The sequence below is a fragment of the Enhydra lutris genome, unplaced genomic scaffold, assembly GCF_002288905.1.
Source record: "Enhydra lutris kenyoni isolate GAN:26980312 unplaced genomic scaffold, ASM228890v2 scaffoldscaffold12, whole genome shotgun sequence".
NCBI classification, from domain to species: domain Eukaryota; kingdom Metazoa; phylum Chordata; class Mammalia; order Carnivora; family Mustelidae; genus Enhydra; species Enhydra lutris.
The window spans coordinates 9467874-9489623 of NW_019154096.1; the positions used below are offsets into that span (position 1 = coordinate 9467874).

Genomic DNA, 21750 nt, shown 5'->3' on the forward strand with positions numbered 1-21750 from the left:
CTTTCCTGGCCCTTAGTTATTCAATTGAATTTGTATGTTTATTCTTTAGAATACAACCTAGCTTTGGGAAAACTTGTTTAGAACGAAGGATGTTTATCTTATACTTTCTAGTGTCAGCTGAAACCCAACTGGCTTCAGTTTGCAAACTATTGACCTCTAAATGTTTATATGAGCAATTCAGATGATGCTCATCATTACTTTACTCTTGATTTTTTGAAGTTTTTTTATCAAAGGATTTTATTTTTTTATTTGCTAGAGAGAAAGATAGAACAAGCAGGGGGAGGATAAGGTAAGGGAGAAGCAAACTTCCTGCTGAGCAGAGAACCCATTTCAGGGCTCGATCCCCGGACCCTGAGATCAGGACCTGAGCCGAAGGCAGAGGCTTAACCCACTGAGCCACCCAGGTGCCTCACCTATCATATTTAAAAATAAAACCAATGTATGTAAAAACAAAGAATGCAGATGGGTTTAAATAAATGTTAATAAGAACAATTCATAGACTATATGTAATTTTAAAGTCTATTTATAAATGAATTTTAACATGAATACAATATGCAGAATTGGCTTGGTAGATCTAAAATGCTACTGCAGCTGGATTTTGGTTCTAGAACTTGAGAGGAACCCACTGCTCAGTCTCTCTACCTCCCTGTGATTAACATACTATCTTGCCTGTGGCCCAAAGAGCTATTAAATTTAAGTTGGTGAATAACATGCTTAATAACTATGGCTCTTTTATAATTAAGTTGCTATTAAATCACAGTTCCATTGTTGCTAAAATAGCAGCAGTGAAATTTTGTTCAAAAACAGATTTAAATTCAGAACAGATTCCATTAAGAATGTATGGGTTTTAAAAAATAAATGGGTAGGTCGGGGGCACCTGGGTGGCTCAGTGGGTTAAGCGACTGCCTTCAGCTCGGGTGATGATCTCAGGGTCCTGGGATCGAGTCCCGCATCGGGCTCTCTGCTCGGCAGGGAGCCTGCTTCCCTCTCTCTCTCTCTCTGCCTGCCTCTCCGTCTACTTGCGATCTCTCTCTGTCAAATAAATAAATAAAATCTTTAAAATAATAAAAATAAATAAATAAATGGGTAGGTAGATATTTGCTAAATACATAAATGCAGCCACATATGGATATATATGTAAACTAGTATGTGCATCTATTTATTTCATGCTCTTCAGTATATATAGAGAGAAAGAAAAGCTAAAATCTGAAATTATGGATTTGGGTACATACATATACACAAATACCAATAAATATTTAGCAGACATATGTGAGACTATATATCACCGATATTGTTTGAGAAAGAATGCATTTCAATTTAAATGAGAATTGCATTCCTAGAGGTTGGTGGAACCAGCAAAGCTGAAAGTTAGAATGACAAAGCTGTAAGCTGTTCTAAAATGATTTCCAGGGGAGAATTTCATAGCAGTGTTTTGCTGAGAATTCTTTATTTTTAGGATTCATAACTCAAATATTCAAATTTACCAGGATGGAATAAATAGAAAGTATGGACTGAAGTGGAAGGGGTTATCGCCTTTTGCCCCACACTCCCAAGTCAAGGGTAAAAAAGATAGTAATTTTTTGTTGATTCAACCTTGAGGAAACCTAGATGTATTCTTAAAATTCATGCCTGCTGACATCATCACGGGCAAACTGATAGATGAAGAAGGAATCTGTGCTCTCCACCTTCCAACAGCATGGTATGGGAGCAGGCATGGAGGTCATCTCTGTACACTGCCCCTTGCTCCTAATGGATGTTCTGACCTCCAAAGTCCCTCCCTCCCACCTGGGCCTGGAGACATCTAGGCTTGAATACCCTAGGTATGGTCTCTGATTTTTTTTGCTTACACTACACTTTCAACCACAATTTGGTGGGTTTTAACCTTTTAGTACTTACAGCCTTAAACCAGGATCCTCTGTAGGGCAATACTGTCACCAGGGAGCTGTTACAGATAATCAAAAAGGACTTACTTAAAAAGTTCATTTCTGTCGATGGCTCGGTTGGTCTGGGGGTCGATGGCGTAGACAGTCAGGTCACATTTGGTGTAATCTTCCAGAGAAAAGGCATCCCCATGCCTTCGAGCACCAATGGACTCCACCACCACCTTGGCACCGGGAATTTGCTCCTGAACATAGCGATCCAAAATCCTATAAATCAAAGTACAAACATGACATTCTGACAGGCTTTCTGGGGGAAAAAAATCATTCTCAACTTGAAATGACATTTAGTAAATGAAAAATGATGACAGCCTGGTTTTTGCTAATGTTTACTGAATAAGAACGCTTGAAAAAAAAATTCTCTGTATTTTTTCAGCATTTAATTCCCAATGATGCTAGAAACTGAATAAGGTAGAACAAGGTCATCAGCCATGTCCTGTTTAAGTCTAGACTTTTGGAATTTATGATACCCTTTGAGCTCTAGGGGTGTCATCGGAATTGCCAACTATGTTGTACACATAAACCTGTGCATGGTTTACAGGAGTCAAGGGTCTTAGAACCCTTGTGTTCACATGGTTGGTGTTATAAACTGTATGTGCCACCAGATTCTGTGATACGTTGTGCATAGCTGTGTACCAAACTCCAGGACTAGGCTACCTGTTTCCCTCAGAGCATAAAGACTCAGAGCGTTACAGCAATGAAAATAGGTAGAGATGTTTTGGAATGGCAGGTTTACCAACTTAAGAAAAATACTGCATGCAAATCTCAGAAGCTATTTAGGTGAATACAAACAACAAAAAGATCTGTCATTTGGTCTAGAATCAACAATCATCAATAGAAAAGACAAATAATGTTAACCTACAGGTAACTTCTGGAAAATACAATTTTTTCTAATTGCATAATTTGATTTTAATCAAAAGCACACATTATTGCCATATGTCTGTGGTCTCTATTGCCACAAATGACAATTTCCTTAATGTCTTTTCCTTATTAAAAACTTGACATTATTAATCCCCATGGGTTAATATCAGAATGTATATTATTAAATATTTATAGACAGTCAAATGTAAATGAATTGATTTTAATAACTAGACATAGCAAATGCTTTTAAATTTTTCTATAGATTCGACCACCATTTGGAGTCCATGTGGTGGCAAAGTCTGCTTTGTCTGTTGGCTTTCATCTTTCTGTGTTTGTCTGTTTGCTTTTAAATGTGTCTGGCGCAGCGCAGTCAATGTCCCTCTTATTATTGTCCCTCGTACTATTCATCCTCGTCTTTTTCTTACCAGCTCACACCCACTGGTCTGTCTGCCCAACAGTATCTCTTCTGATGAGATCCTTGCTGAGGAATAAGGATGAGAAGAATGTATTCTCCTCAGAACCTGAAGAGAATGGCTGCTCAAGGAGATACACACTGTGGAACAGTGTTCAGCCTATGGATTCCTTTCTTGAGACAATTATGCTCCCTAACCAAAAAAAAAAAAAAAAGGAGAGAAAGGGAAAGGGAAAGAAAAGGAAGGAAGGGAGGAGGAAAGAGAAAAAAAAGGAAGGAAGGAAGGAAGGCTGGCCTTGGAGTCAAACTACATTGTACTCTGGACAGTTGGTACAGGTATGAATGGGAAGAACATCGTGGTAAAGACCTCAGATATCTGGCTTTCGTTTTCAGCTCCTTTACTTACAAAGTGCAAAATCTTAGATCAGTAAGAAGCCATCAAAGGCTCAGACTCCTCAACCACAATGAGGCAATCATTAGCCACATGGGACAATTGTGTACATTACAGGCACGAACGCTTATAGCCAAATCTCTGCACAGTTCTGAGCACATAGTTGCTGTTCCATAAAATGTGATTATGCTTATTATTAATTTGGCTAAAAAGTCTGCATTAATAAACTTCTCCCCTGCTTCTAATTCATTCAAGATATTTAATGAATTTGTGGCATTATTAAGAAAGCTTATTTCTCACTAGTAATATTAGCTCACATATAAAAAATCGAATGAGTACGTTGTTAAATATATTGCAGAAGGTGGCTATCTGTCCCAATACTGCACTTGAATAATTTATAACTGCTGCTTTTCCATTTACACATTGATTAAGTATGTCCCAAGGAAATCACTTATATATGCATAAACAATGTTTTTCTACAATGAGGAAACTTGTCTGCTGAGATTGTGTCTTTTCCTATATTTGGGGGCAATATTGCAGAATCATGGGTGACTTAAACTTTAAATGTAGAATGAAATACAACTGTACTAACTCCTTGATCACATCAGGGAATCACACACCAATGAAGTCCAAAAATGAATTATGTCATTTAAGGCCTGTAACGATGTCTTCTCCCTGAATTCTTTTCTCTTAAAACTTTGCAGGTCTTCTGGAATTAAATATCTCTTCTGATACAGAAAGAGGTGTCCAAACTTGAACTCTTTCCCCACCTTTTCTAATAAATAAATGTTAAACTAAATTTAAACCTTTTTAAATGAGAGCACATTTTATAAAAATCTGTCTTTCCACTTGTGATCTATATCTGGATACCTAAGCACGTCTACCTTATTACCTACATACATGAATATATTACATACATGTACATATATGTGCTATTCAAGAATGGCTCTTCAGCCCTTGATCTTCAAATGTACATGGGTACATTGTTACTTAACAGAGGTTTCCCGAGTTCCTAACTTTCTAGTCACTTACTTTGAACTGACTCCTAAGAATTCGTACCAGTGTTTAAACTGCCTCCATCTTTACCTTTTGCTTTAAATTATTAACATGCCGAGCCAATTCATACATACAGCTTGGAATCAAATGTCATGAGAATTTACATGTAAATTAAGAACAGCATGTCTCTCCAGCCTGTCAGCCTAAATTATTTGTACACTACTAGTATATCGACACACATGTATACAGAGACAGAGAGACCCTCAACATTGCTTATCTGTAATATCTGTATCATGCATTTCTCCCTGTATCAAGGGAGAGCTCTGCAATGACACTGATAGAGTTTGCCATAAGAAGTTCATGGAAGGAGGGAGGAGGGGCAAGATGGTGGAGAAGTCGGAGACCCTGTTTCAACCGTTCCCCTAAAATGAGCTAAATATCTACCAGAAAACTCTGAACACCCATGAAATCAGCCTGAGATGTAGGATTATACACTTCTGGAGGCAGTGTAGGATTATACACTTCTACAGGGGCAGAAGACTCCAGTAGAGAGGTAAAGCGAAGTGGGAACAAGAGGACTGATATCGAAGGATAAACAGAAGGGGGAGGGAGCCACTAGAAGCAACCCACTGGGAAGTAATACGCCAATACGAAAGTGCCCTGTGATTGGGGACCAGCATTAACTTGGAGTCAAAAAGAGCAAACAATCTTAAGGGGCAACTGGTAGAATTGGGGGGGACGGGCCTAAGCCCAGGGACCCAGAATGGCCCCTGCCCAGCAGCCACCCATGCCAGAGAGTGTGTGATGGAGCCTCTGTGGTTCCTGATCTCTAGGCTTTGCACGGCCTGCACCAGTGCTGGGCTAGGCACACTCCCACCATCGCGCAAGGAAGTCTTGTATGGATGCCAGCCAATGCTCTTTAAGACCATAGCCATCTGCCACCAACAGAGGGTCTCGACACTCCTAGCCCGAGCCTGGGAGAACCCAGGGATCTCCATTTAGGATCCCTCAGCAGCAGCCTTCTGCTACCTGCGCAACTGTGGGGTCTGAGTGCACCCTGCCTGGACCCCAGATCGCAGTCCCGGCAAAGGCAGCCATAGGAAGTGGGCTCCCTGAACCAGTATTGCTTGCAGTTTTAGTGGCACAGGGGTGCAGAGACAAGCAGGTGCTTTGGGCGACCCCTGAGGCAGTGACTGGGGACATGCTCTGCCTGTGGGAGGTTGCACAGCTCAGCGGAGTTTGCAGAGGTGGAGTTTGTGTGTTCTGGACCACCCAGAGGAGAGCAGACTGAGGCTTCTCTCTGAGACAGAGTTCTGGGTGCAGTTTGCTTTTCACTAAACCTCAGAAAAGCCACAAAAAGCCGCGGAAGAATGAAAACCTCCAGAGAACAAAAGTCTGAAAAACCTGTTTCCATAGAGCCCAGCACCTTGATAGGGGGCAGGACGACTCAACCCAAGCAAGACTGACTGAAAAACAATATGGCAGGCCCCTCCCCCAGAAAGGCAGCCAAAAGAAAGGACAACCACCACAGGGTCCCCATAAAACTGTAAAACCCCAACATCAGGGGAAAACAATATATTGAGCTCCCGGTATTGCTCTAAAACCTGTATATTTCATAGATACAACTTTAAAAAAAAATTATTCTCACGATTCTTGTTCTTTTAATTTCTTTAAACTTCTTACCATTACAGCTAGAGATTTAATACAACATATTCCATAATAACCTTTTAACTTGAACTTTTTTCATATATATACCTGTGTTCTTTTTGTTTTCTTTTTTCTTTTTTAAATATACATATAGATATAAGCTTCAAGGTAATCCTCTTTCCCTAATCAATACTACCCCTATATATAAACCAGTTTTAATCTCTATGTATCTCTGGAAAGTTGAGTCCTTTAACAAAGATATAAAGATACACCAGGAAGAACCAAAATAACCTTCTTCACCCAAAAGGATGATTTATAACCACCCTCCCATCTTATTCTTCTGTCAATGTTTCTGTGTATTTGTTTTTGTTCTGGTATTATATAAATCTTATACTCATTTTGGCTTTTTTTTGGTCATTTACTTTTGTAGGTCTTTTTGTTTGTCCGTTTTTGTTTATATATGTTATAAATCTTACTTTTGGTGCTCATGCTGGGTGGGTTTTCTTTTTCTCACTCTCTTTCTCTCTCTCTCTCTCTCTTTTTTTTTTTTTTTACTTTTTCTTGCTTTTTGGTGACTTCCAATTGCTCCAAAGCCTTCCAGGGTACATCTTGCCTGGATTGTGGTTGGTATATTCACCTATACATCCCCTCAACCACCTCTCACCAAGGAGGAGGTGGAGGAACACCAACAGAGGGAAAATTCAGAGACTGTGCCCTCTCCATCAGAGCTATTGGATATGGACATAAGTATGTAGGAAAGGGAATTCAGGATAACAATTATCCAGGCAATGGCCAGGTTGCAGAAAACCATTAGTGGCAACATAGAATCTCTAAGGGCAGAAGTGAGAGGTGACCTGGAAGAAGTTAAAAATGCTATCAATGAGATCCACTCTAATCTAAATACTCTTAACAGTAGGGTAACTGAGGCAGAAGATAGAATTAGTGGTCTAGAGGGCAAACTGATAGAGCAAAAGGATCAGGAGGAGGCCTGGAATAAACAGCTTAGAAACCAAGAAAACAGAATTAGGGAAATAAATGATGTTATGAAATGCCCCAGTGTCAGAATTATTGGGATCCCTGAGGGGGTAGAGAAAGAGCGAAGACTAGAAGATACAGTTGAACACATTCTGGATGAAAATTTTTCCAATCTGGGGAACAGAACAAGGGTTCCTGTCCTAGAGGCAGAAATATCACCCACCAAGATCAATGGATCTAGAATGACATCAAGGCACTTGATTGTGAAACTCACGAATCATAATTTTAGACAAGAGCTTCTGAGGGCAACTAGGGGGAAGAGATTCCTTATGTACAGAGGAAGGTCCACCAGAATAACATCAGACCTGTCCACAGAAACCTGGCAAGCCAGAAAGGACTAGCAAGACATATTCAGGGCACTAAATGAGAAGAACATGAAGCCAAGAATACTTCATCCAGAAAGGTTGACATTCAGAATGGATGGAGATATAAGAGCTTCCAAGACCAGCAAGATTTAAAAGAGTATGTGACCACCAAGCTGGCACTACAAGAAATATTAAGGGGAGTTCTATAAAAGAAGAAAGAACCCAAAAGTGACATAGAACAGAAATTTACAGAGACAATCTATAGAAACAAAGACTTCACAGGCAACATGATGTCAATAAAAATGCATATTCAATAACCACTTTCAATATGAATGGCCTAAATGTTCCCATAAAATGGTTCAGGGTTGCAGACTGCATAAAATGACAGGATCTGTCTGTATGCTGTATACAAGAGACCCATTTGGAACCTAAAGATACATCCAGACTGAAATGAAAGGATGGAAAAGCATCTTTCATGCCAATGGGCCTCAAAATAAAGCTGAGGTAGCGATTCTCATATCAGATAAATTAGATTTTAAACTAAAGACTGTAATCAGAGATAAAGAAGGACACTACATCATTCTTAAAGGGTCTATACACCAAGAAGATCTAACAATGGTAAATATTTACATCCCCAATATGGGAGCAGCCAACTACATTAGCCAACTGTTAATCAAAATAATCATATTCATATAAATACATTAATTGTAGTGGATCTTAACACACCACTCTCAGTAACAGACAGATCATCCAAGCCGAGAATCAATAAAGAAACAAGAACTCTGATGACACATCGGACCAGATGGACCTCAAAGATATATACAGAACATTCTACACTAAAACAACAGAATACTCATTCTTCTGGAGCACACATGGAACTTTCTCCAGAATAGACCACATACTTGGTCACAAATCAGGGCTCAACCGATACTAAAAGATTAAGATTATTCCTTGCATATTCTCAGACCACAATGTTTTGAAACTGGAACTTGACAAGAAAAAGTTTGGAAGGAATTCAGACACTTGGAAGCTAAAGACCACCCTGTTTAAGAATTTTTGGATCAACTAGAAAACCAAATAAGAACTTAAACAATTCATGGAAACTAATGAGAATGAAGACACATCGGTTAAAACCCATGAGATACAGCAAGGGCAGTCCTAAGGGGGAAATATATAGCCATCCAAGCCTCCTTCAAAAAACTGAAAAATCCAAAATACACCAGCTCTCTTTACACCTTAAAGAACTGGAAAATCAACAACAAATTAAGCCATTTCCACACACAAGAAGGGAAATAATATTAGAGCAGAGATCAATGAGAAAGAAACTAGAGATACAGTAGAACACATCAATGAAACTGGAAGCTGGTTCTTTGAAAGAATCAGTAAGATCAATAAACCACTGGCTAAACTAATCCCAAAGAAAAGAGAGAGGACCCAAATTAATAAAATAATGAATGAAAGGGGAGACATCATGACTAACACCAAGGAAATAAAAACAATCATCAGAAATTATTATCAACAGTTATATGTCAATAAGTTAAGCAACCTAGAAGAAATGGATGCATTCCTGGAAACCTATAAAGTTCTAAACTGAATCAGAGGGAAACTGACAACCGGAATAGACCAATATCTAGTAATGAGATTGAAGCAGTGATCATAAACCTCCCCCAAAACAAGAGCCCAGGACCTGACAGATTCCCTGGAGAATTCTACCAAACATTCAAAGAAGAAATAATACCTATTTTCCAAAACCGTTTCAAAAAAAAAAAAAAAAAAACAAAACAGAAACAGAAGGAAAACTCCCAGACTCTTTCTATGAAGCCAGCATTACCCTGCTCCCCAAACCAGGCAAAGACCCCATCAAGAAGGAGAATTTCAGACCAATGTCATTGATAAATACAGATGTCAGGATTCTCAACAAGATCCTGGCTAATAGGATCCAACAGTACATTAAAAAGATTATCCACTATGACCAGGTGGGATTTATTCCTGGGATGCAAGCATGGTTCAACATTTGCAAATCAATAAATGTGACAGAACAAATCAGTAAGGGAGAAGAACCACATGATCCTCTCAATTGATGCACAAAAAGCATTTGACAAGATAAGTATCTGTTCCTGATTAAAACACTTCAAAGTACAGGAATAAAGGGAACATTCCTCAAATTAATAAAATCTATCTATGAAAAACCCACAGCGAATATCATTCTCAACAAGGAAAAGTTGATAGCCTTTCTTCTGAGATCAGTAACACAAGGATGCCCACTCTTGCCACTGTTGTTCAACATAGTACTAGAAGTCCTAGCAACAACAATCAGACAACAAAAAGAAATAAAAGGTATTCAGGGGTACATGGGTGGCTCAGTGGGTTAAAGCCTCTGCCTTCGGCTCGGGTCATGATCCCAGGGTCCTGGGATCGAGCCCTGCATCTGGCTCTCTGCTCAGCAGGGAGCCTGCTTCCTCCTCTCTCTCTCTGCCTGCTTCTCTGCCTACTTGTGATCTCTGTCTGTCAAATAAATAAATAAAATATTAAAAAAAAACTTTAAAAAAAAAGAAATAAAAGGTATTCAAATTGGCAAAGAAGTCAAACTCTCTCTCTTTGCAGATGACATGATACTTTATATGGAAAACCCAAAAGACTCCACCCCCAAACTACTAGAACTCATACAGCAAAATTCAGTAATGTGGCAGGTACAAAATCAATGGACAGAAATCAGTTGCTTTCATATACACTAACAATGAAAATATAGAAAGGAAAATTAGAGAATCGATTCCATTTACTATAGATAACCTGGGAATAAACCTAACCAAAGAGATAAACTGGGAATAAACCTAACCAATGAGGTAAAGAATCTGTATTCAAACTACAGAACACTCATGAAAGAAATCGAAGAAGACACAAAAAGATGGAAGACCATTCCATGCTCATGGATCAGAAGAATAAACATTGTTAAAATGTGTATACTGCCTAGAGCAATCTATACTTTCAATGCCATCCCTATCAAAATTCCACCAGCATTTTTCAAAGAGCTAGAATAAACAATCCTAAAATTTGTATGGGACCAGAAGAGACCCCAAATTGCTAAGGGAATGTTGAAAAAGAAAAACGAAACTAGCAGCATCACGTTGCCTGATTTCAAGCTTTACTACAAAGCTGTGATCACCAAGCATGGTACTGCCACAAAAACAGACACATAGACCAATGGAACAGAGTAGAAAGCCCAGATATGGACCCACAACTCTATGGTCAAATAATCTTCGACAAAGCAGTAAAAAATACCCAGTGGAAAAAAGATAGTCTCTTCAATAAATGGTGCTGGGGAAATTGGACAGCTATGTATACAAGAATGAAACCCAACCATTCTCTTACACCATACATAAAGATAAACTTGAAATGGATAAAAGCCCTCAACATGAGGCAGGAAACTATTAAAATCCTAGAGGAGAACATAGGCAGTAACCTCTTTGACATCGGCCACAGCAACTTCTTTCAAGACATGTCCCCAAAGGCGAAGGAAACAAAAGCAAAAATGATCTTTTGGGACCTCATCAAGATCAAAAGATTCTGCACAGCAAAGGAAACAGTCAACAAAGCAAAGAGGCAACCCACAGAATGGGAGAAGACATTCAAAAATGACACTACAAAGGGCTGATATCCAAGATCGATAAAGAACTCCTCAAACTTAACACACAAAAAACAGATAATCACATCAAAAAATGGGCAGAAGAAGTTGGTGCAGCCACTTTGGAAAACAGTGTGGAGATTCCTTAAGAAATTAAAGATAGAGCTCCCCTATGACCCTGCAATTGCACTACTGGGTATTTATCCCAAAGATATAGATGCAGTGAAAAGAAGGGCCATCTGTACCCCAATGTTCATAGCAGCAATGGCCACAGTCGCCAAACTGTGGAAAGAGCCAAGATGCCCTTCAACAGATGAATGAATAAAGAAGATGTGGTCCATATATACAATGGAGCATTAAGCCTCCATCAGAAAGGATGAATACCCAACTTTTGTATCAACCTGAATAGGACTGGAAGAGATTTTGCTAAGTGAAATACGTCAAGCAGAGAAAGTCAATTATCATATGGTTTTACTTACTCGTGGAGCATAAGGAATAGCAAAGAGGACATTGGGAGAAGGAGAAGAGAAGTGAGTTGGGGAAAATCAGTGGTGGGGGACAAACCATGATAGACTGTGGACTCTGAGAAACAAACTGAGGGTTTTGGAGTCGGGGAGATGGGTGACCCTGGTGGTGGATATTAAGGAGGGCACGTATTACATGGGAACACTGGGTGTGGCGCATAAATAATGAATCTTGGATCACTGAAAAAAAATAAAATAAAATTACAAAAAAAAAAGAAAAAAATAGAAAAAAATAGTTCATGCAAACTTTCCTCTTTCTATTTTGTTGCTTGAATTTCTTGTAATGGGCATAAGAAAACAATATGATCATACTTACAAAACACTATTTAGCTCCCTACTTCCTCTTCCTCAACTTCGTAAAGAAAAAAAAAATTTAAACATTTATCTGTTTGAGAGGGGGGAGGGGCAGAGGGAGACAAGAGCATCTCAAGCAGACTTCCCACTGAGTGCAGAGCTTGATCTCACAACTCTGAGAACAGGACCTGAGCTGAAACCAAGAGTCGGATGCTTAACCAACTGAGCCACCCAAGCACCCTAAGAAAAAAGAAATCTTTATATGAATACAGTTTAAAAATATAGAAGATTAAGTTGAAGTTGGAGCTGTCTAATAAATTTATAGCAAAACTCAGGTAAGTGGTTAGTGGGAAATTTTCTTTCACTCATTCATTTATTTTCATTCATTCCATAGATATTTATTGAACGCATCCCATAGACCAGGCACTCTTCTAGACACTTGGAATATATCAGTGAACAAAACCAAGATCTTTGACATCACAGAACTTGCATTCTAACTGAGCAAACTGGACAAGATAATAAAATAATAAGATGTGGGGCACCTGGGTGGCTCAGTTGGTTAGGCATCTGCCTTCGGCTCAGGTCATGGTCCCAGGGTCCTGGAGCTGAGTCCCACAGTGGGCTCCCTGCCCAGCAGGAAGCCTGCTTCTCCCTCTCCCTCTGCCTGCTGCTCCCCCTGCCTGTGCTCTCTCTCTCTCTGTCAAATAAATAATTAAAATATTTAAAAAATAAAATAATAAAATGGCAGTAATGTTTAGGAAACATGTTGCTGAGATGTCGCCATGTGAGCAGACTGAAGGAGACAGTGAGTAATGAAGGAGACAGTGAGTAATGTAGACACGCAGGCAGGAGCCTTCAAGAGGAGGAAACTGATAACCCTCGCCCCCTACATGAAGAACCTGGTGTACAAGTGTGGGTGGAGTAGAGAAGGTGGGGGCGGATCATGCAGGGGCTTGTAAATGTGGAAGTAATATAAGTGACCTCGCATTTAAAAGAAGAAAGCCTGGCCTCTATGTTGTGAACAGACTGCAACGAGGGCCAAGAGGAGAATCGGGGAAACAAGTTAATAATGACTTTAAGGAGATGCAGAACTTATTAAATGCCCAGTCTACTCAGTAATTTGGAGGAAGAGAAGACACAGCATAATCCCCAATTATGATCCATCTATGAACCACATAATCAGATATTAATATCTGTGTATTATTAATATGCCTAGTTAAATATGCAAGAGGCATAAATCTTTTAAAACAGATCAATAAAGGCAATGCTTAACTGGACAAATACTTCCGGTAATTATCTAGTTGACCTAGATAAGCTTTGGCCTTTCATGTTTGCTCATCTGGAAATAGGTCAATTTTTATAGATTATTCTTTGTTTAAAGAAAAGCACAGAGGAGAGACTAGAGCTCAGAGATCAATTCCTGATGCTTCATTATTTCCCTTGAAGTGTCTACCCAGGCACAGATGGCTCTCAAAAGTGGGTCCCATTTTTTCACAGTTCTGCTTCTTTCCATTGCCTTTGTATTGAACTTAGAGCACAGATCCCTTCTCAGCATCCTCTCGTGCCATCTGAATTGTTTCCTTGTGAAGTCCAGTGTTTTGTGTATGGGGAAATGTTGTCGGTGTGGCAGTGGTATTACCATACTATTATAAAGCATGTATTAAAGCCAGCTGGCATCTCAAGGAAAGTGGGATTTATGCAAAACCATCAGGCACTATTTGATGATACCGTCTGAAGATACTTTAGGTCTATAATGCAGAGAATGGACTCGACCGGAAAATTAAAAACAGTAATAGAGAAATATTGATTGACTAAAATATTTTGTGAAAGATGCAGGTGGGCAGAGGATCTTCGCCTGTGGTCCACACGGCTGTCCCACCACAACCCACACAGCCGCCCCACGACAGCCCATACAGGTGTGCCCCCTGCAGAGGAGTGGGGTCATTAGCTGCTCCCCGTGCCCCTCCTGATTACCCAGCCTACTCACACAGTGGCTGCTTGCCCCAAGGACAATCCTGCTAATGAAGCCTTATAGAACGTTCCGTCCTCCCTCCCCAAGCTCCCTGGGAGACTTCCATGCCTGGCATTTTTCAAATAAAGGCTTATGCTAATCATGCTCTGATTTTCTCCCACAGTTTTCAGTCACCTGCCCTCCCCCTCCTGCTTTATAGAATAAATGTTTGAGAGATGTACTAACATTAAATTTTAGAGAAAGAAATCTCAGAGTCTGTTTTAGATTAGGATGGGGATGGACCTGTAGTTTATAATGTCATAATTGCTCAGTGTTTTATTATGTCATAAAGTGCATACTATTTGGCGTACAATACCCCCTTTTACATGTGACAGTGTTGAATTTTACCTAAGCTCTTTGCTCCTGGACCACAACAAGGAGCCCCCAGACAACTGTGTTACCAGGAAACTGCATAGTGAAAAGAACCATTCTTCGCTAAGCCTTGGGAGATGCCAGGCACAGATCCTCCAAACTCCCATTTTTTGCCTCATACAAGATCAGCTGAACTGTTATGTCTCAACTGAGCAATCAAACCAACACACAAAAATTCTTGTTAACCAAACACTGGTTAAATGTTTCTCCTTCCTTCAGATTTCTGGATTTTGAGCCACCCTTGGCCTGTGACAGCATACATACATCCCCACAGGCCCCTCCCAGAATGGCGGATGTTGGGGCAAAACACTCTCTGGTCTAGATCCACTGACCCATCACCTCACTTGCCCACAACTGGTCCTTTCTACCCTTGCTCACTGCTCCCTATGAAAGAATGGCTTCTTCTAACTAAATTTTGAGTGCTGTCAACCTCTGGGTCAGACGGTTCTCCCTATGACATCGATCTTTTCCCTAGTACCTTAGTTCTTCTCTCCCACCTTAGAATAATCCTTAGAAATAAAGTTTCTCTTCGAAATCCAGAATTGTCTTTGACACACGGAATGGGTAGACAGCTAAAGGAGACTCTTTCTCACACTCCCATGCAGTCTTATTAAATAAGTGTGTATTACCAGCCAAAGTAGGTGATAAGCAAAGAATTTTCAGCAAACTACATGAAACAAATGATTATTCATTAGCATCCCCTTTCCTCAATCCCCTATGTCTGCTGTGAAACAGCCACGAGACCCCCCAAATTTCCATTTGCATTAGCTGCTTTTCCCTCACTTGAGATGTGTGAATTCTCATCGGCACTGCTTAATTATAATTTAAAACTGTTCAAACAAACTACAAAACTGCAAGCTCTGAAGTTTGTTTCAGCCACTAAAAATGGCAAACAAAAATATGAACAAGGCCTACTCAAGCCCCCCACCACCGACTGTGGTAATGAACGGTCACCTGGACACCATCTACTCACGGCAAATGGAAGCCACCGCGAGCCAATGGTCAGTTATTGCCACCATGGACAAAACTATGTGCCTGGGACTGTGCTGTCCACACCACGAACTGTCCTTAGTCCTTATTAGATAAGCAAAAAGAAGACATCGATAAAAAAGGCACTACCACTTCCCTGACCCGCGCTGACTCTGTTGGGTTTTATTTATTTATTATTTATTTATTTCTCTCCCTAAAAACGCCCTGATTTCAATGGAGGAATTAGCCTGGTACCCAAGCCTCATCCCATGCCAAACACGACTGCAGGTGCCACAGACCAGGCCCTCTTCTCTCCCGAGTTTGGTTCTTGAGTCAAAGACACAAGAGTGTAGAAAGGTTGGAACCCCCTCACTGAGGTGCCATGGGCTCATCACACTGAAATTACACATGCACCTGTTCACCCCTGCAGTTTTTGCTTCCCTGGCCCCTGCACCCGTCCCTGTTCAAGGCTGCTCCCCAGCCAGCGTTCCTTCCTCCTATTGTCACTCTTGGCTCCCGAGAGCTTCCAGCAAAGCTCCCTCCACTAAAATTAGCCTCAGCCCATTTCCAGCACAGTAGATCTCTTAAGACGCATATTTCCTTTTAAGGTCCCGCTGTACCAACACACAAGTCCTTTTTCTAATTATCTCACGGAAGCAACATCTGTCTGATTTTCCTAGTCCCAGTCTAATCGGCCCTGCTAGACTCTTTGTAATTCCGCTGGCCATGTATTCTTTCTGCTTAAAGTTGTGAGGTTGCTCATTATAGAGTTTGAGAAGAATCTGTATTCTGGAAAAATCTAGTCATTTACATTTGCCCTGCATCTAAATTCTTGGGAGCAATGTATCAATTTCAAATATACATAGTGTATATATATATATACAAACACATAGCAGAATACTATTTGATTATAACAAACTTTCTCAAAACAAAGAATGGTCTTTGATCTTCTAAGAAGCAAATATAGTGCAAATCAATTAGTATAGTAGTTACAATCATTAACCAAAACTTAAATTTTTATTTAGGGCTTATTATTCTATTCTAGTTTAAAAGATCTGCAATTTACTCATAAAACTTAGCAATAGTTACTATGCCATCTCTAGACAAAGTTTCAAACACTCTAAAGTTCTAAATGTAATTAACACATACATTTTAGATGCATATACACACAAGTGTTCATATATGCATGTACTTATATAAAAATACATGTTTGTGTTACAGATGCGTATTTGTATGTATATGTTTTATACACGTAAGTTTACATGAAAATACATCAGTATAAAACATTTTTTGTGTATCACTTTAAACTAGTTTATAATTTAATTGTTTAATTGTTTAACAGATTTTTATAATAAATCCTGGATACATTAATAAATTTTGCAGTAAATATTGGAAGGTATATTTAACTGAATTTTTTTTTAAGTGCAAATAGCTTTTTTCTTTAAATCATAAACTGAAGTCAGCAATGAAGAAGTGAGTCACTTAACTAATCTACCCTTAAGCCAAGTGTTTTTGGTAGATGCCCCTAAATTTTAATTTACAGCATCACTTTCTCTAGTTACCTATATGTGTCTCTTCAATGAGTTTCAACCAGACATTGCATTATAAAAAATTAAGTGTGGAGCCTTAGAGAAACAGTTTTATAGCTAAAGTAGGTAATTATGATTTACCTTTTAGTTTTTCATACTAAAATTATTAGAGTGACTATCTTTTTTTTTAAGATTTTATTTATTTGACAGAGAGAGAGATCACAAGTAGGCAGAGAGGCAGGCACAGTGTGGGGGGATGGGAAGCAGGCTCCCTGCTGAGCAGAGAGCCCAATGTGGACTCGATCCCAGGACCCTGAGATCATGACCTGAGCCAAAGGCAGTGGCTTAACCCAGTGAGCCACCCAGGCACCCTAAAGTGGCCATCTTCTTAATTACCCATTTGGATGAACAGGCCAACCTAAAAATACTATTTAGTGGAAATTTCTGTGGTGGGGAGAAGCCCACTCCCTAGAAAAGGATGGGTTGGATTTTTTTGGAGGGGGAAGGGGTCCGATTTTTAATTGAGTTTCCCTCCCTGCCAAGAGTGACTGGTTAGGGACCCAGCCTGCTGCTGGCCCTTGGAGGAGACTCAAATTAAACCTCTACCACTTGCTGTGTGTCTGGTGGAAATTACGACTTCTAAAAGCTTTGGGGAACTCCTCTGTACAATGGGGAAAGTAACCAGACCTACCTCAAAGGGCTCTGTGAGAAGTTAATTAAACAGCACCCATTAAGTGCACAAAACCCAACAAATAAAAAGAGCACCACAAAGATGTGTTATTTTGTTGTGGTTACAGAAATTCCTTGCATTTCCTGAGGGTAACCCCCACTTGGCCTCTGGTAGTTAGTATAGACTGGATTACATTTAACCAGCAACAGAGGGACTCCACCCAGGTACCAGTTACAGTGTTTCAAAACCCTGGCTAAAGAACCCAGTGCAAATAGCCACAGGGACCCAAAGCAAGCTTTCCTGATATCCTGCAGGGACTTCCTCTGTTGATATAGACCCTTAGAGACTCCACCATGGGAAACTGGACATCACATTTTGTACCTTCTATGATGTCTTGGAGGATATAGACGTTCCCCCCCAAACTGGTTATTTCACTCAGAAATGGTTTTGTCTTTTCACCAGAAGTTTTTTTTTTTTTCATTTTTGTAACTGATTCTTTTTTATTATTATTTTTTTTTATTGGTCTGCTTCTTTTACTTTGGCCCTAACTGATGAAAACCAAGTTCTGGAATCTTTTAGGGACTTCGCAGGGCTTGGTCTCATCGTCTCTGTAATTGTCTCACTCTTAACTCATTTAATTTCTTTCTATTCTGTTTGCTTTATTTTTATGACTCATGTTAAATGCGTATTACCCTGTTTTATAGTATGAATCATTGTAAAATGCCTGAAATTCTCTTTGAATAGGTGGAACATTAAAAATAATTACATTTAGCATCTAATACAATTTAGATAGAAATGAAAATATCTAAAATATCATTTGTGTTGCTACTGATACAAATAGAATTTTCTTATATAAACTTGTGGTTGAATTCGTTTCTCATGTTTACAAAAGCCGCATCATGGACAGAAGTAAATTGTGCATAAATTGGAGAAAGTTAAGAAAGGAACCATATGTGTAATTAAGAGAGAGGAGAACTGAGTCTTGCTGATCAGGTGTCTGAACTGAGTGGATGCACAAGGGAATGGTCTATTACCTCAGACCACAGGTTGAAACTGATTATTAAGAAAACATAATAATAAGCTGTTTGGGGTGCCTGGGTAGCTCAGTCGGCTAAGTGTCCGATTCTTGATCTCAGCTCAGGTTTTGATCTCAGGGTCGTGAGTTCAAGCCCCATGTTGGGCTCCACAAAGGGTGCAGAGCCTACTTAAAGAAAAAAAAAAAGTAAGCTGTTCTATTTGACAAAATTTCTGCACTATAAAACTTAAAAGAATATGATAGAAGAATTTTGAAAGGAACAAATGCCCAGCATGTATTTTGAAAATCTTTATACAGCAACAGTGACTCACACCTTACATCTGCTTTCTAGTTCTCTCCTCTTCCGTGCGAGCAAAAGCTCTGAAAACTACACTGAATGGAATAGTAGGATATTTGGGAAAAGTACAACAGAGATTATGACACTCTACTTTTTTCTGCTTTTCTCTCCAATTTTTCCACTATTGTGTTTCCAAAGATTTTTTGATAAAAAGATAAGTATAACAGGAAACTGGAAAATGGCTTTCTTCACTGTTTTTGTGAATGGATTTTACCTTTGGATTATGAGTAACCACTTAACCCAAATCACAGGGTAAAATATACCTGTACAAATTAAGTTTTTATTAACTTTAACTTTATTCTATTAACTTTTGTATGTTAACAAGTGTTATCACTTATGTAAGTGATGTTAATAGTTAATAAGTGATATATACATATATCATAAGTCATAAGTTAAAATAAGAGTATTAGAGCCAATATAGTGGTACCCTCATTATAATCGTCTCTTATGAATTAAACTGATATCCCCCCTCAATCAAAATCTACTCTTTGAACTTGCTATGTTCTTAAACAGAATACCCCCTCCAATATGACTTTACTTTTTTTTTTTTTTTTTAAGATTTTATTTATTTATTTGTCAGACAGAGATCACAAGTAGGCAGAGAAGCAGGCAGAGAGAGAGGAAGGGAAGCAGGCTCCTGGCTAAGCAGAACCTGATGTGGGGCTTGATCCCAGGACCCTGGGATCATGACATGAGCCGAAGGCAGAGGCTTTAACCCACTGACCCACCTAGGTGCCTCAAGCCCAATATTTTTTGTAAATGCATATTGCTGAGAAAAATGGGAGAGTGTAGCACAATTATATATTTAAATTTTCCTCTATTACATGTACCAGATGGCAAATACTAACTGAGAAAGTCGATCATTCTTCAGTACTTATTTCTCCCAAAGAAACTAGTATTGTTTTGACTATAATGATTCTGAAATTTGTTAATTAACAAATGATGCATATTCTGACCACTAAAATACAAAACAAACCTACTGAAAGCTGAACATCAGCACATATAATACTTTACTGAATTACTATACAATGGAATCTTTAGAAAAGGCAAATTCTAGTTGTAAATCCCTTGTTTTTGGTTAATTCCACATGTAGGGAATTATATTCTTGACCCTCGAACACCATGGGTTTGAGCTGCGTGGATCTGCTGATACATGGGTTTTTATAGGACAACACCTTCAATGTACTTTTTCTCCTCTATGATTTTCTTACTATCATTGCCTTTTCTCTAACTTATGTCATCATAAGGATATAGCATATAGTCCATAGAACATACAAAATATGTGTTAATCAACAGTGTTATTGGTCAATAGCAGGATTAGTAGTTGAGTTTTTGGTGAGTTAAAGGTTATATACAGACTTCCAACTGCAGGGCACCCCTGAGCCCTAAGTGATTCAAGGGTTGACTGTGTATGAGTTTGGAAAATCCATGGGACATAAAATAAAAAATAAGAATTTACCCTAATAGCAAAAATGAACTACTGGGACTTCACCAATGTAAAAAGCTTTTGCACAGCAAAGGAAACAGTCAACAAAACCAAAAGACAACCGACAGAGTGGGAGAAGATGACATATCAGATATGATATGGCATATCTGATAAAGGGCTAGTATCCAAAATCTATAAAGAACTTAATCAAACTCAACACCCATGGAATAAATAATCCAATCAAGAAATGGGCAGAAGAAGCAAACAGGCATTTCTGCAAAGAAGGCATCCAGATGGCCAACAGACACATGAAAAAGTGCTCAACATCACTGGGCATCAGGGAAATACGAATCAAAACCACAATGAGATACCACCTCATACCAGTCAGAATGGTTAAAACTAACCAGTCAGGAAATGACAGATGTTGGTGAGGATGCGGAGAAAGATGAACCCTCCTACACTGTTGGTGAGAGTGCAAACTGGTGCAGCCATTCTGGAAAACAGGATGGAGGTTCCTCAAAAAGTTGAAAATAGAGCTGCCCTAGGACCAATCAATGGCACTACTGGGTATTTACCCCAAAGAAACAAATGTAGTGATTTGAAGTGATTTGTAGTGATTCGTACCCCATTTTTTATTGTAGCAATATCCACAATAGCCAAACTATGGAAAGAGCCTAGATGTCCATCAACAGTTGAATGGATAAAAGAAGATGTGGTACATATATACAATGGAATACTATGCAGCCATCAAAAGAAATGAAATCTTGCCATTTGCAGCAATGTGGATGGAGTTAGAGGGTATTACGCTGTGCGAAATAAGTAAATCAGGTAAAGACAATTATCATATGATCTCATTGATATGAGGACTTTGAGAAGACAGAGGACCATAGGGGAAGGGAGGGGAAAATATGAAACAACAAGGGACCAGGGAGGGAGACAAACCATAAGAAACTTAGTCTCAGGAAACAAACTCAGTGTTGCTGGAGAGGAGGAGGGTTAGAGGGATGGGGTGGATGGGGGTTGGACATTGGGGAGGGTATGTGCAGTGATGAGTGCTGTAAATAGTGTAAAACTGATGAATCACAGACCTGTACCCATGAAACAAATGATTCATTATATGTTAATTTAAAAATTTTTTAAAATTAAAAAAATAAGAATTTACCCTAATATATCTGAAAGCTATTATTAGAAACAAAACACAAAGTACTGGGACTTTGAAACATTCTAACATAAGTTTAATCCTTAGTGTAAATAATTCATATATTGCATATTCATCAAATAAATATTCATGTTATGCTCTGATAGCATACCTTCAAATAATAACTAAGAATTCATACAAAATGAGACATTGTAACCCTCCCATATAGGACATGTGA

At 39.1% G+C, this 21750-nt stretch overlaps 1 protein-coding gene across 4 annotated transcripts in view; it reads right to left on the reverse strand.

Moving 5' to 3' along the window:
- LOC111144760 (protocadherin related 15) overlaps nucleotides 1-21750 on the reverse strand; it is an 817855-nt gene that overhangs the window by 31943 nt on the left and 764162 nt on the right. For all 4 annotated transcript variants that reach the window (XM_022499204.1, XM_022499203.1, XM_022499205.1 and 1 more), the window contains exon 28: nucleotides 1971-2147. In XM_022499204.1, the coding sequence (XP_022354912.1) occupies nucleotides 1971-2147 (177 nt within the window). The remainder of the gene's footprint in view (nucleotides 1-1970; nucleotides 2148-21750) is intronic.